General features: G+C 52.5%; 5 protein-coding genes across 5 annotated transcripts; 2 read left to right on the top strand and 3 right to left on the bottom strand.

Moving 5' to 3' along the window:
* Positions 1-2,032: 2,032 nt before the first annotated feature.
* Positions 2,033-3,553, bottom strand: Z517_07788 (uncharacterized protein; the record flags this gene model as incomplete). The annotated part of the gene is made up of 1 exon (XM_013426309.1): positions 2,033-3,553. One exon carries the CDS (start codon positions 3,551-3,553, stop codon positions 2,033-2,035), a length of 1,521 nt encoding a protein of 506 aa, XP_013281763.1.
* A 345-nt stretch (positions 3,554-3,898) lies between these two features.
* Positions 3,899-7,503, bottom strand: Z517_07787 (uncharacterized protein; the record flags this gene model as incomplete). Its single annotated transcript, XM_013426308.1, has 7 exons — positions 3,899-4,966; positions 5,022-5,321; positions 5,427-5,713; positions 6,157-6,480; positions 6,558-6,679; positions 6,728-7,195; positions 7,253-7,503. 7 exons carry the CDS (start codon positions 7,501-7,503, stop codon positions 3,899-3,901), a joined length of 2,820 nt encoding a protein of 939 aa, XP_013281762.1.
* Positions 7,504-8,604: 1,101 nt separating this feature from the next.
* Z517_07786 (uncharacterized protein) lies at positions 8,605-9,595 on the bottom strand (the record flags this gene model as incomplete). The annotated part of the gene is made up of 2 exons (XM_013426307.1): positions 8,605-9,429; positions 9,482-9,595. 2 exons carry the CDS (start codon positions 9,593-9,595, stop codon positions 8,605-8,607), a joined length of 939 nt encoding a protein of 312 aa, XP_013281761.1.
* Positions 9,596-10,700: 1,105 nt separating this feature from the next.
* Positions 10,701-11,733, top strand: Z517_07785 (uncharacterized protein; the record flags this gene model as incomplete). Its single annotated transcript, XM_013426306.1, has 4 exons — positions 10,701-10,986; positions 11,061-11,180; positions 11,249-11,476; positions 11,543-11,733. The coding sequence occupies 4 exons, from the start codon at positions 10,701-10,703 to the stop codon at positions 11,731-11,733; spliced, it is 825 nt and encodes a 274-aa protein (XP_013281760.1).
* Positions 11,734-12,808: 1,075 nt separating this feature from the next.
* On the top strand, positions 12,809-13,910 carry Z517_07784 (uncharacterized protein; the record flags this gene model as incomplete). Its single annotated transcript, XM_013426305.1, has 4 exons — positions 12,809-13,205; positions 13,292-13,402; positions 13,466-13,590; positions 13,650-13,910. The coding sequence occupies 4 exons, from the start codon at positions 12,809-12,811 to the stop codon at positions 13,908-13,910; spliced, it is 894 nt and encodes a 297-aa protein (XP_013281759.1).
* Between the last annotated feature and the right edge of the window lie 103 nt (positions 13,911-14,013).

Raw genomic sequence — 14,013 nt, 5'->3', positions numbered from 1 at the left:
ACCGATCGTTTGTGCAAAAATGCATACCAGGGAAGGGCATATATGTGCTGGAAATAAGCCTCGACCAGCGATATGATTTCCTGGCGGTCTGGAAGCGCGCCATCGTTTGATAGAGGAGTGTGGCCAGCTTCAGTGGACCGCGTATCCAGCTGAGATGGGAATTGCAGCTGATTATCGGGACGCTGCGACACGGCAGGTGATGGCAAACTAGAGGTCTGTGGCGTCCGATGCGGCCTCTTGAGTGCAGGATAGACGCAAGGTCGATTCCTTCGAAGACAATTGGAACAAGCAGGAGATTCTCCACCGCATCGGATTTTCTGAGAACGACATTCTGTGCAAGCGCGAATCCCGCGTCGTCGCTCTAGCTGAACCAGTGATTGGTCGCCTGACGGCGAATCGCCCGCAACACCAGCCTCCCTTGGTTGAAATGAACAATCAAACCTGAGGCGCTCGCAATTGCGACAACAGTTAGGACGCCCATCACAACGCACCTGTCGCATGAGTTCAGTCGCTGAAGGTCAAAAATCCACATCTCCTGGGGCGATCCGTCCTCCGCTTACCTTCCGAGCACGACATTGCATACAAGTGGTTTTGGACTTTCTCGAAGTCGGCGCCATTTCATCCATTTTGCGTCACACGCGTCTCAGCTGAAATTGTTGCCGACGGAGCAGACAACATCATGCGAGACTACAAATATTAACCGAAGGATGAACCAGAAAATGATGTTTTGACCAGACGGTGCGACAGCGGATTTTGTTGAACGAAGGTCGCGAAGGCGTGATTGGAAGAACCACCAATACCCGATTCTTGAGATGTTTGGAAACCCGCAGGGGCTTCTGCATCTATGATCCTCCGTAGTCACGGCCGAGCATTTTCCTCGAAACGCACTTTCCAATTCCTCCGCTCCATGTCTCATCTGCGGTAGTTGCTATTGCTTATTGTCGTCCACTCTACGTCTACAAGATATAGCATCAAGATACGCTTGCTGACTACACTCAAATATTCTCTCACGCCTCGTGTACCACACCTACACCTACACCAGGCCCTGTTCGCGGGTCGCAGAGATCACTCTCTCAGTAATGAACTGGTGTATTCAAGAGAACTGTTGACAGCATACCTTTACTGGTTCCGTTGCTTACTTTTGTGATGCTATTGTAGTGCTAAATGACCAGTTGCAGATTCAGAACCAACATTTGCTCTCTCTGTCCTCGCACCTGTCTCATGATATTGGTCTTGGGTCAGGAACAAGCACTCGTTCCCTTCAACCTATCCTCCCCAGTTTAAGGCAACCTACTGTTACACATGAACCTGGTCCAGTTCCACCAGGCGAAGCAAAGACAGGAGCTAGGAGAAGACGGGCCATGAGGCCGGACCCCTGAAAAATTGCTGTGCAAGAGCTGTAGCGAGACGTTTGAGCTGCGCATGCGGGTTGGCGGAATGGTTGGTCAAGAGAGCCGAAATTTCATCTTGGACCAGGCCCCAGACATATTGAACATGGCACGACTGCGAGCATTGTGCACGTCTGACTGCGTTAATTTGATCCTATGCGGCTGCACTCCTTAATGAACGGGGCAAGGGCAATATCGCAGTGAAAAGAAGGCCTACTCGTGAGAGCCCGCTCATCTGGACACTGAGAATGGTTGGGAGGCCTCTCGGGTCATCTGCATAAAAACAGACCAATATAAGAACCCTATACCGATGATATTCCTTGCAGCCATGCCTCCATCCTCTGCATAAGCATGTCAACTAGGCCGCAAAGCCCCTGCAACGAGTGTCCAAATCAGACCCGTGAAACCATCCGTTCCATTGCTATTCACTTCCAACCCATTCTTTGTCCACAAATTTTTTTTTACTTGCCTCAACCTGTAAAGCTTTTGGGGGATGGAGAGAATACAATCAAGCAGCGCAAACAAGCTGGTGTTCTTTCTGGAGAAACCCTCCTCCCACTTCCGTGCTCTGCACCATGTCTCCAGTGATGGGAAAAGACTGGTTTTTAAGGGCAACCGAACGTGCTTGCCCATGTGTGTCTGTATCATGTATAGAGATGTTGTTCATCCAGCAGTCGTTGCTTTTTTCGCTCCTCACCGGCGCCGGCGGGTGCTTTCTTTGAAATCTGCTTTCTCAACAGGTCAATCTGATGCTTCAACTTTCTCCACAGGATATAGTCATCCAAATCTTTGGTAGACGATATGTCGTCGCGGGGACCTTTGCCGCCAATGTCCAATAGCTCCCACTGCTCCCGCAGGTCCTCTGCCAGCGCATCATCCCTTGCAGATGATGAAGATACCACTACCCCGTCCTCGCCCGAGTGATCATCGCCGTCCTTCTCGCGCGCAATCTCCAAGAGAGCCGATATAAACGCCTCCTGGATATACGCAAAGGAGAAGTCCGCGGTGATCTTCGCCGCGGCGGTGCAAATCTCGTCGGGGAACTCGAGGTCCTTGTTGTCACGCAGCTTCTTCTGCCAAAAGTGGCAGTACTTGACGCGCTGGGCCAGGTTGGGGTTGTCGAAGAGATACTTTCTGTCGAAGCGGGAGGGACGCTTGGCGATGCCCGGGTCCAGGCGGTCGAGGTGGTTCGTGCTGCCGACCATGAAGATGCCGTCGTTCTGGGAGAGGCCGTCGACGGCGTTGAGGAAGAAGCTGCGCACCTGGTCGGTGACGAGGCTGTCGAGGTCCTCGAAGACCAGGTAGCAGGGGGCCTCCTGCCGGGCCTTTTGGAAGATGGCCTCGATGCTGTACTCGGGCGGGGCGAAGCCCACCAGCGACTTCACATACAGCGTCGGCACGGCCGGCTCGCGGCTGTACAGCGTGTGCATGGTGGCCTTGATCGAGATGGTCTTGCCATTCCCGGGCGGTCCATAGAAGATGACGCCACGTTTCCAGGGCACGCCCAGGTGGGTGTACTCCTCGCGCGAGTCGAAGAAGCGCTGCACCGTGTCGACCAGGTCCCGTTTGAACTCGCGGTCGAGGATGACGTCCTCCCAACGCGACTTCAGGATGCTGCGGTACAAAAGGGGGTCCTTGCGCCAGTAGCCCTGGTTGAAGACCCAGACCTCGTCGTGCAGCACCGACTGCCACCGGCCGACGGTGGCGACCAGGGTCCGCGCCGCGGCCTTGTCGCCCAGGATATACTGGTTGCGGACCTGCGGGTAGGACATGGTCCCGTCGCGCCCGTCGGCGAAGTAGACGAGGAAAGTCAGCCCGTCCCACCTGTAGAGGTAGCTTTCGAAAAAGACTTCGTCGGCGACGACGCCGCTGCCGCCGTCCATGCGCCGCGCGGGCGGGATGAAGATGGTCCAGCGCAGCGACTCCGGCCAGATCTTGGGGTCGATCCGGCTCTGCTCGAGCGCCTCGACCGTCGCGTGGCCCGCCGCGGCGTAGGCTCTCAGGTTACAGCTCCATTCCGGCACCGTGGTGATGGGCACGCCCGGGTGCGCGTTGGAGACGGTGTCGAAAATGACGGCGTCCGTGTCGACGCGCGCCGCCGTGGCATTGCGGAAGAACGCGCCAGACACGGACTCGGCGGCTTCCTGGGCGTTGGAGAAGTCCATCTTGTGAGGTTTTGTTCACATACACATACACACATACACAATAGTCAAAGCTCTACTCGGTATACAGTTGCGGGATATCAATCACGACAACCGCGGTGGTGTTAAGGTTTGGAACAACAGGAGCACGAGGGGAATGACTGGAGGTTCATGTGTCAAGCGAGGTAATATGTCGCATATGTATGGCTTCTGTCAGGCACCAGCATTGATCAGCGACGGGATGGAGCTGTCCGAGCTCTGTGTCGATCGCTTCTAAGGGGGAGCACGGGGGTGTTTCAGTTGCACTGCCCCGAATCCTCGTGCTTGGGGGCCAAACAATCATCGGCTCAGCCTTGCGATCCAGCCTTGTCATCCTCTATGTACTACCGAGTACCCCGTACTTGAAATCGTAAAAGCCAGCTCAATAATATCCTCAACGACCTCTTCCGACCGTAACAACGCTTTGACTTGCTCGTCAACCCATAAAAGGGTCTTTTTCCGTGTCTCCGTCTTCTTTTGTTGGTATTCGTCCCAAAACCCACCTTCTCCCTTAACATTCTGAAGCGCAGCGTCGACTAGAAGTTCCAGTTTTCCGTCCGACCTAATCCCGTCGTTCATGATTCTATGAATGTCGTCGATCAGCACGCAGCTCAACAGTCCAAGCCTCCGCGGTTCATACTGCACGGCGTCCGGCGACCGCTCGCGCAGCATGAGAGACTCCAGACATTGGCGGCACAGGTTCCAGAATTGCCACAGCTGCACCACCCGGATGGGGTGATGCTCTTGTTCGAACATGACAGGATGGACAAGTCTGGCGAGGACTGCCGAGTGGAGCAGGGCCTCGGAATACTTTTGCGAAGCGATCAGCCCGAGGAGCAGCTGCTGGCGCAACTGGGGCCAAGGGTAGCGATGCAGTGGCCAGCTCCTGGTCTGTGCCAGGCGGCGCATGATATGTCTGATGCGGTCGATCTGGGTGTACTCCTCCCCTGATTGGGATTGTAAGCCCGTGAAGAACTGCTCTGCCTGGTCACCAGCTTCTGCAACAATGGCATTCATCGCCGGCTGCGTTGTATCCGTTGCCCCGACAGGTATGTCCAGGTGGAATTTGTCTCTAGGACAATCCCGACCCTGAGAGCATAAGCTACAAGTGCAGGTGAAGAAATACCGAGTGCGTAATTCCTCTTGTCGTTTCTCGAATGGAAACGTTGTGTCAATGTATGAAAGCGTCACTTCCTCGTCCCTGGCGATCGGCCTCAAGGCACGAACAGATATGCTCCCGTAAGATGGAAAGTCTTCGTGGCTGGTGTCTGGGGGAATATCAAATCTCACAAACGCATTTGGTTCACAAGAGTGGTTTAGAAGAGCCGGCTTGGGATGGAGGATCAATCCCACAGAGTCGAATGTCGGAGTGGTGAGAGTGAAAGAGTTGATGAGCAGCTTTGAGGGGATGTCAGTCTTTTCGTTCTCTTTTCCTAGAGGAACATGTGCTCACCACACAAGCAATTCGAAATATCGTCTCCTCGTCGTGGTCGGTGCCACAATAGGATTTGACGCCCTTCATCATGATGAAGCTGTCTTGGAACCGCTGGTCCTCAGCCTTGATGAGATCCTCACGATGGGTCTCCAGCGCCAGGAGCTGATCCCATTCGGCGCGGAGGAGGAGGTGTGCCTTGTGCTGCTTCAGGAGTCGAATGAGGGCTCTGGCCGTGCTGGGGAGGATCCGAGGGTGTAGTCTGCCGTAGAGCTTACACTCTAGACGATGATACTCTGACCAAGCCCGAGTCTGGCATTTCTGCACTCGAGAAGATTAGAGATGGACTCCTTCATCACTAGGCGCTTCTCCCCCTTGGGAAAATCAACCCGGTGTAGGAGGCAACCCTCACCCAAACAAACCTACCTGATCACAGAATTTGACCACCTTGCAACCACTGCACGTCTTCAACGCCTGAACCCCAGGATTTCTGGGAGAATGGCTAGGATCCCAGGGAGAGCTGTAGCAATAATAGCAACGACTCTGCAAATGTCGAGTCTCCAGCGCCACCATCAACGGCCGAGCGACGAACATGACCTCGGATTTCGGTGCGATATCATGTGCCGCAAAAATGCCGGTTCCGCGACCTTGTACTTTTTTGCTATGGACATTTGTGGCTCTGACATATTGCTTCAACGGTGTAGTCATGCTACCTGTGCCGTGGAGTAGTGTTTTTCTTGTGGGTGTTTTATTGTAGTTCTCTATTGCCGTGACGGAGAGCGAACCGTCTCGCTCCCTGGTCTCCTTAGAATGTCGGTTCAACTTCGGCTCAGCCTTGGACCTCGTAATACTTGTGCGATCTGAGGATCGTGACTATGTATGTTCCGGCACACTGCCATTGACTGGAAGAGATTGGAACCCCGCTCTTTCTCCCAGCTCAGAGTGCTTCAAATTATATTGCTATAGTAATAGTTCGTTATAAAACATTAACCCTTGGCAAAATCGTGTACCTGCGCTTCCCTCCTCTCCTGTATAAACCACGTCCGGGCAAGAAATCACAGTATGGGATTTCTTGATGTTTGACCCGTACTTTAGGCGGCGCCATCGCAAGAAGGACGGCTACATGTTCTCGAGCCCCGGGCCTCATGCCACTTACTCCGCGCCTCTGTCACACGCGCCATGATGCGCCCAGCTCTGTCTTCTCCACCAAGTCCGAAGAGGCCTCTCTTGGTGAGGGTCGAGCCACATCCTGAAGTACTTTCACAGATTGGCCCACCACAGTTCGCAATGGCATCAGCCCTTGCGGTACAGAAACTGTCGAGAGCGCAGTCGGCATCTGTAGTACACGAGGACCCGCAAAAGAAATTCAGAGTGCAGTAAGCGTTGACGCCATCCGCATCGCTGTCGCAGAAGCAGGACCCGATACAGCCACCCACTTCTGGGACGTTCCCGTCCGGACTATTGCAGGCGGGCAAGGGAGCTGTATTTAGAATCGTCAGTTTACAGATCTCCGTCCGGAACAAGAACTGGAGCGTGATGTAGTGTATGGATTCTTACCAGCAGTCTCCGTTGAAAGCACTGTAGTTGTAGTGGTGGCCGTGTCCGTCACCGTAGATGTGCTTGTCGAGGTGGTAGTCGTGGTGGCTGTCGCTGGGCTGATCACAGCTGGAGTCGTAGTACTGCCAAAAGTCAGAGGAAGGCCAATAGGTGTGGTTGAGAAAGCATACGTGGTCTCGGTTTCGGTCACGCTAACTGTCGTCACAGCGGTCACACTCGTCGTAGCGCCTGTTGTGACTGTGGTCGTCGTGGTCGATGGGGTTTCGATGCAAGCGCAGACGGCCTCAATTATAGAGCTGGCTTGCGATAGCAAAGCGCTCCAAGCAGACGCTGTGGGGTCAGGCGAGCCTGTCGAAGAGCTAGTTGTTGTTTGGACGTCACTGGGCTCTATAGTTGGTGTGGTAGTTGTTGTCTGGACATTACTGGGTTCTATACTTGGTGTGGTGGCTGCTGCTGCTGACCAGGTGTCCCAGGCGCGATCGGCGTGCAGTGCGCGCTTCCGCCTGGTGTGACGTACCGTCGTAGTAGACGTCACACTGCCCGTCTCTGTCGTTGTGGTCGTAAAGGTATCTGTAGCAGTGATGGTATCCGTCACTGTCAACACCGTCACTGTGATTGTAGTTGTGTCAGCGGTGATCCTAGACGAACTGTTAGTCTTCGTCTTCAAGTTGGCTTGCTAGATCACTTGCGTCGACGTGACAGTTGCGACAGTAGAGGTTGCCGTGGAAGTTTCGACCGTGGCCGTGACCGGGCTCTCAAATGTGGCTGTATACGTCTCTGGTGAGACCGGGTAATTTGAAGAACAATACGAGAGAGCGGGTGAATAATCGGCAAAGACAGAGGCAGCATACGCCCACTGTCCTCGCGGACATGCTGACTGTGCCAAGACGAAAGTCGGCGACAGGGCAATTAAGCCATTCGCGAGTAGTACTTTCGTTGATACCATGTTGGTCTTTGAAAGGGAAAGTCTGAGCCCGATGGCCCTTGCAAAGAGACGGACAAGAGAAAGCAAATGGATGTAGAAGAGGTAGGTGAAATGGACGGGGATGTTTTGACTGGAGACAGAATGTATACCTCGTAATGCCCAGGAGACCAAGACCGGGAGCATTAGCTAGTCATATATACGAAGGCCACTGCCAGCACCGGCCAGGCAGGAGATTACACTGTAGGTGTTCGCGGCGCCATGAGCATATCTGAGCTTTCTTCTGTTTAACACTGATGGGAAATGTATACAAAACACGCAAATTTCCCAGACGTTGATGGAGATCGTGAGGGGAAGGCAGCTGTCGCCGGGTCAGGATAGATCGACAGTGCCTCAGCAAAGCTTCTTCTGAACCATGAGGCTGTAGTGGTTGTCTAGGCAGTCTAGAGGTGGATAGTTTGGAATGGTCGATGTTCCCCTTTGCGTTTTGGGAGTAACCTGTCCATAGCTCGTCGATAGTCTTTCTATTCCGAGGCTCCCCAGAGAATGAATTTTCATAGATTGTCCAGCTCTTTCCCAAGAACAAGAACAACAGATCTTTGACTCGCTTTTTCACAGACAGAGAGATACAGGCGAGTTGGGAGAACGTGGCGGTTGCTCAATAGAATAACGTGGAAGGGTTTCTTGGGAATTCCCTGTATCTCGACCATATATAAGTAGAGAATCGTGACTCGCGAGGTCTGGTTCGACCATCAAAGCGATTTGTTTGTCAATATTGAAGGTTTACTGATAGTCGCGTAGTCGCGATGGAGTGTGAAAGTCAAAGTAAAATGCCCTGCGCGTTTTGGGAAATTCAGTTCTGCTGTTTTAATGGAAGCCCGTCAATGGGCGTGACGGGCATCGAGTGATTGCCAAGAATTTTAAATTGGCGACATGGCCCACTGATCAGCGAGTCAGCTCTGTACTGAGTATTCAGCATTCGATATTTTTCTCTTTTCTCCTTCTCTAACATACATGAATATCGATATATACTGACTCGGGTCGGTCTCCCTTTCTGACTGTTTCTTTGCTGTTGCATACATATGGCTTGTCAGACCCCATCGAGACCGACACGGGATACCCCCCTCAGTTCTGCCCCTTTTTCGCTGCCGCTTTCTCCTTGGCCGCGATCTGAGCCTCCGTATGGTGAGGTTCACGGGCCTGATGCTTCTTTGCCGCTGCCGCTTCTTTCGCTGCAATCTGTGCTTCCGTGTGATGCGGCTCCCGCGACTGATGCTTCTTTGCCGCTGCTTCCTTAGCCGCGATTTGTGCCTCAGTGTGGTGTGGGTCTCGCGATTGGTGCTTTTTGGCCGCTGCCTCTTTCGCGGCAATCTGAGCCTCCGTATGATGTGGTGAGCGCTTATCGACCCAAGAACCGAACTCGTCTTCGGTGCTGTCCCAAGGCCCAAACTCATCAGGGGCTTGGGCTTCTCGGGGTCGGTTACCCTTGGCCTTTGCTGCTTCTTTAGCCGCAATTTGAGCCTCCGTATGATGCGGTGATCGCTTGTCAACCCAAGAACCAAACTCATCTTCGGTGCTATCCCAAGGTCCGAATTCATCAGGGGCCTGGGCACTTCGAGGTTTGTTGCCCTTGGCTTTCGCTGCCTCTTTGGCGGCGATTTGGGCCTCGGTATGGTGAGGAGATCGCGATTGATGCTTTTTAGCAGCTGCTTCTTTGGCTGCAATCTGTGCTTCGGTGTGGTGTGGGGATCGCTTATCCACCCACGAACCAAATTCGTCTTCAGTACTGTCCCACGGTCCAAACTCATCGGGGGCCTGAGGGCTACGAGCACGATGACCTTTGGCCTTGGCTGCTTCCTTTGCAGCGATCTGGGCCTCCGTATGGTGGCGACGCTCAAGATCTGGAATCACTGCTCTGACGACTTTCGACGCCATAGAGGCCAGTGAACCCTTTCCGCAGTCAGTACAGCACGCTGCAACAACTCCGCTCAGATTGACTCACCACATGTCGTCGCTCAACATCGTGGTCACCAAAGTTGACTGTAAATCCGGCAGTGAGATGTGCCGAGGCCAAGAGGCCGAAGACCAAAGCCTGGTTGAAGGAAACTGTATGCATCTTGACTTTTGTGGATGTGTTGGAAGTGTTGAAGTAGACTGACCGGCAGTCTTGCGAGAAACGGGAACTGAAGAAGTGAACGAATAACGGTCACAGACCTGTACTGAAGTCAAAGTGGAATGATGATGTGGAATGATGATACGGAATGAACCTTACTGAGGGAGCGATGCGTATTTATATCAGATATTGATGGTTTTGAGGCTGGCAGCAATGATGGATTCTGATGTAAGTACTGCCCCAGTCCATCTGAGACAGCTCTGACTAGTTGTTCAAGTAAGGTCGCATCATGGAAGCAGGAAATGCCTCACGGGGTCGAGATCTCCAATGGTCGTGCGACAAGTCGTGCCTGTCTACGGCCTGGACCGGTGTTGATCGCCATCAGTCTACGAGTACCAACAAAACTGACCAACCTAAGCGCCCTCAACCTCAAAAGGTAAGTGCTCCCTGTTACCCCTGGCTCTGTCGACATATCAGTCAATGGAGAAGGGGCGAGTCATCAGGGTCCCTCTGAGAGAACGTCCTTGCGGGACTAGAACCCACGCGACGCACCTAGATTTCAGGTCGTCTTTGATACTTGGCGATTATGAGTTTGTTCTCCGCGTTACCCACATTACGGTATCACTAACTCTGATTTAGCATTGGTTTGGAGAACTCCAGCGAGGGGATGATCTTTCAAAGAGTTGTCTCGAGAAGTATTGGCGATCCGATATTTCCTCATTTGGTTAGCGTGGCTCGTCACCGACTGCGGAGTATCACCAACAGCTCCACAACGTGGGCGTCGTTTGACCACTTCCTGCCCCGGCGCTACGCCAGTCTGAGGCAGCATGTTGTAACAGATCTTTCAACTCTTATTGGGAGGGATTGAAACCTGCAATGTGTTACACTAATGAATGGATAAGGCTCAAGTTCATGGCAACTTTACGCGGTGGCTTTTTTTGGTCCCATCTCATGCGTCTCGTTATGGAGTGACCTTCAACGCGAATGATTTTGACTGACTCTCCCAAAGCTTCAACTCTTCTTTCCAGACTTATTCTCGACAGCATTTTATCGCCTTTTCATACTTTTGATGTACACTTACTGAACCCTCTGACCTGGAACTTTGACAATGGATTGCAAATACCAGGCATTGACTCCGGTCATGGAAAAGGCCCGCGGCGAGTCTTTCGATTCCTGCTCGACGCTGGGTGACTTGGAGGATTTACAAATTCCATTATCTTCAGGATCGGGTGTTTGCCGTGTCCAGAGATTGAGCAAAGCACGCCAGTTCGTCGCCTCGAATTGGCTATGGATGGTCCATATGATCCTTCTTCTCGCGTCTTGCACTTTATTCGCCCTTTCCGTCACAATTCGATCATCAACGTTAAAACATGTGCGAGAGTTTTCTGCTTGGTGTACGTTCCCGGTCAAGTAGATTCCTATACTGCCCAATCAATGCTTCAAATATGCTGACAGAGCTCATCGACAGCCCCTGCGGATACAGCGGTTGAGTTCAAGCCGATCAAGTATAATGTCACGACAAGTGGAAATAGATTCGTCGGCGCCGGGCCTGAGGTGGATGAAGCCTGGCGGGAGATATCCTACGATGGTGAGAGAACTTGGATTCCCTCACCTTTATCGTCTTCGTTGACATCTGACACGATTCTCTCTCAACAGTTGGAGACCAATGGATCTCAAAGTCCGACATCAAGCACCTCGGGATGCCTGAATCGTCACTGCAAGTTAACCACCCAGAGACGGGCGAGGAAGGTTATCGAGTTGGCATGGAAGTATTTCATCAGCTCCACTGCATCAACCTGCTCCGTCGAGTGACATACAAGGAGTATTACGAGCCGCTGGGTGGAGAATTTGGAAAGGGGCCTGAGGAGTTGCAAAGACATACCGGTATGCCGATTTTCACACCTTGATTGCGAACATGCATTCGTGCTGACTGCTTTGGGACAACACCAGATCATTGCATCGAGGTCCTCCGATTAAACATACAATGCAACGCAGATATAGGGCTCTTTACGTTTTACATGATTGAAGGCGACCCGTTGGCCTGGCCAGAGCTCAACTCGAAGCACGTCTGCCGGAATTTTGACAAGGTCCGCCAGTGGGCGGTCGACCATTCAGTCGGCAATATGGAGGTTCTTGCGTGAGGACCAGCAAAACAGACTAGAATTATAGCAGAAATGAGCAATGAGCGTTTATGATTGATTATCTCTCTGCCCTTGGTTCTTGAAGTTCTCCTAGTTTACAGGGGCCATTCACAGGAATAACTTCTAGCTTCCACTTGACAACCAGCCCAGCAGATGTGTCTAACGAGACCTTCGCTGATTAGAGTTGACTGCGCCATTTTTCCCCTGTCAGTTTTACCGCCCAGCGCCCAGTATCTAAAGCCTCGAAACGACCTTGTCCAGTGCTTAACTCGCGGGTGGAGAAAAGCTTGACTACGACGTTCTCGATTCTGTATCACTGTCCAAGCTTTTGTTTCAAAGCCGATGGGGGGAGCCAACAGTGGGTTTTTCCCCATTGTGAGTCGTAGGTGCCATGGGAAAGTGGAACCGAGTTTCAACATTGGCCATCTGGGTCTTGATCTAACGGCCATGAGGCTCTGAAGTGCTCGAACCAGCCTCATCGGGCCCCCTTGCATTCAAACCCCTGCATTGTCCTCCCCCAGATGCTGTGGGGAAACCCAGCCACGCACGCAAACGCAACGCGTGTCCGCTAATTCTTTCCCTCGCTCGATGTTTCCAAACACTCTTTAATCGTCTCGACTATACCTCGGAGACAGGATGCACTCCACATGACCAACACTAACACTCGTAGACGAGGTTCACACAAGTATTGAGAAATGTTGTTTTCCAACGGATCACACGGCATTCAATGTGGCAGCCGCCTCGTACACCAAGACTGCGACGGGCCCTTCTCCTCCAGGGGACGTTGATCACGTAACATTTCATCGACTACGAGCACATCGACGAAGCTCAAACATGCTGTACAGTTTCATGGTAAGCCCTCCTTGGCCAGAGTTTGATCCTGGCGCTAGAAATGATGGAGCTTCTCATCCATTGAGAGCACATCAACCCCCTTTTGACGTCTGCAACTCTCAACTCTAGCATATTCTGCATCTCATTGACAACGGCTGTAATTCTGCTTCTGCCCTGACAGTATCCTCCAATCACTCTCTGACTTCTCTTTTGCTATCCTGTACAACTGCCCATGCTCGACAAGATGTCTCTCAGAGCGGACGAAAGCACACAACCCATGCTGTCCCAATACAGAATGCGAGATGTCGAGGAGGATATCCCTCTCGACGACAACGAATCCGACGTGACAAGAGTCGCTCCCCATGCAGGAATATTTGGGAAGATGGGCCGTCTGCGAGCACGTAGCCCTTCAGACATGTCAACATGGTCCTACAACGCACCCAATACACAAACAAGAAGACACCAGTCCCTCGTCGTTGTCCTGACTTGGTTTCGCTGGGGTATGGTCATCCTGCTGCAGACAATCATTTTGGTTCTTTTGTGGCACCAGGGCCGGAGAGGGGCGGGAGGGGAGACGGATCCAGAATTAAAAGGCAAAACAGTCGAGACGGGAGGCGACATCAACGGCATCTACAAAACAAGTGAGCACTTCGTATCCTGTGTCTTGTCCACTGTTCTCTTGATTTTGAAGGCCCATTTGGATTGGCCTCTAATTCATTGCATCCAGCATCACACTCCTATACATTCCTCAAGCCTGACCCAGACAAATTCATACCCAACATGACTTCGAACGACAATCGATTGGAAGTGCGGAGGAATTGGGACTTACTCATGCCATGTAAGCCATTCTGGAAACAAATCTGCTCTTGCGAGGTTTTGCTGACTTGAGTGACAACGACAGTGGGCAGTGGCAGCGTAGCCATCCCAGACTACCGCGACCACCCACTCCTCGGAGACCCCATTACCGACGATCCCATCCGGTCGGGACCGTTATTCGAGGCGTCATGGACACACGCCCTCCACTGCGTCAGTAGTCTTTGGCACGCCCCCTTCTTGAAAGCGCATGAAGTCTAACTCAGAAGCAGCTATACTACACCGTGGACAGCTACCACCAACTCATTGTCAACGGACGCACGGACAACGACAATCCGTACCACGCCGCCCACTGCTTCGAGTACCTTCGCAATAGCATTCTGTGCAACCTCGACATGACGTTGGAAGGGTCCATGTCCACCCCGGACGACAAGGAACGGGGTCAGCCTCACGTTTGTCGGAATCGGGAGGAAGCCATTGCGTGGATCGAGGCGCGGAGGGTCGATGATTTGCAGGACATTGTTGGGCCGTAATGACGGAGATTCGCGGATATTCTAGATGATATAAAAAGTAAACTTTCTGCACACCAACTGTTTCCCGCCTGTGATGCCAAGTGATGGTTCGCATCTTGGTGTG

The sequence above is a fragment of the Fonsecaea pedrosoi genome (assembly GCF_000835455.1).
Source record: "Fonsecaea pedrosoi CBS 271.37 unplaced genomic scaffold supercont1.5, whole genome shotgun sequence".
NCBI classification, from domain to species: Eukaryota; Fungi; Ascomycota; class Eurotiomycetes; order Chaetothyriales; family Herpotrichiellaceae; genus Fonsecaea; species Fonsecaea pedrosoi.
This window is presented reverse-complemented; position numbering and strand designations above follow the sequence as displayed.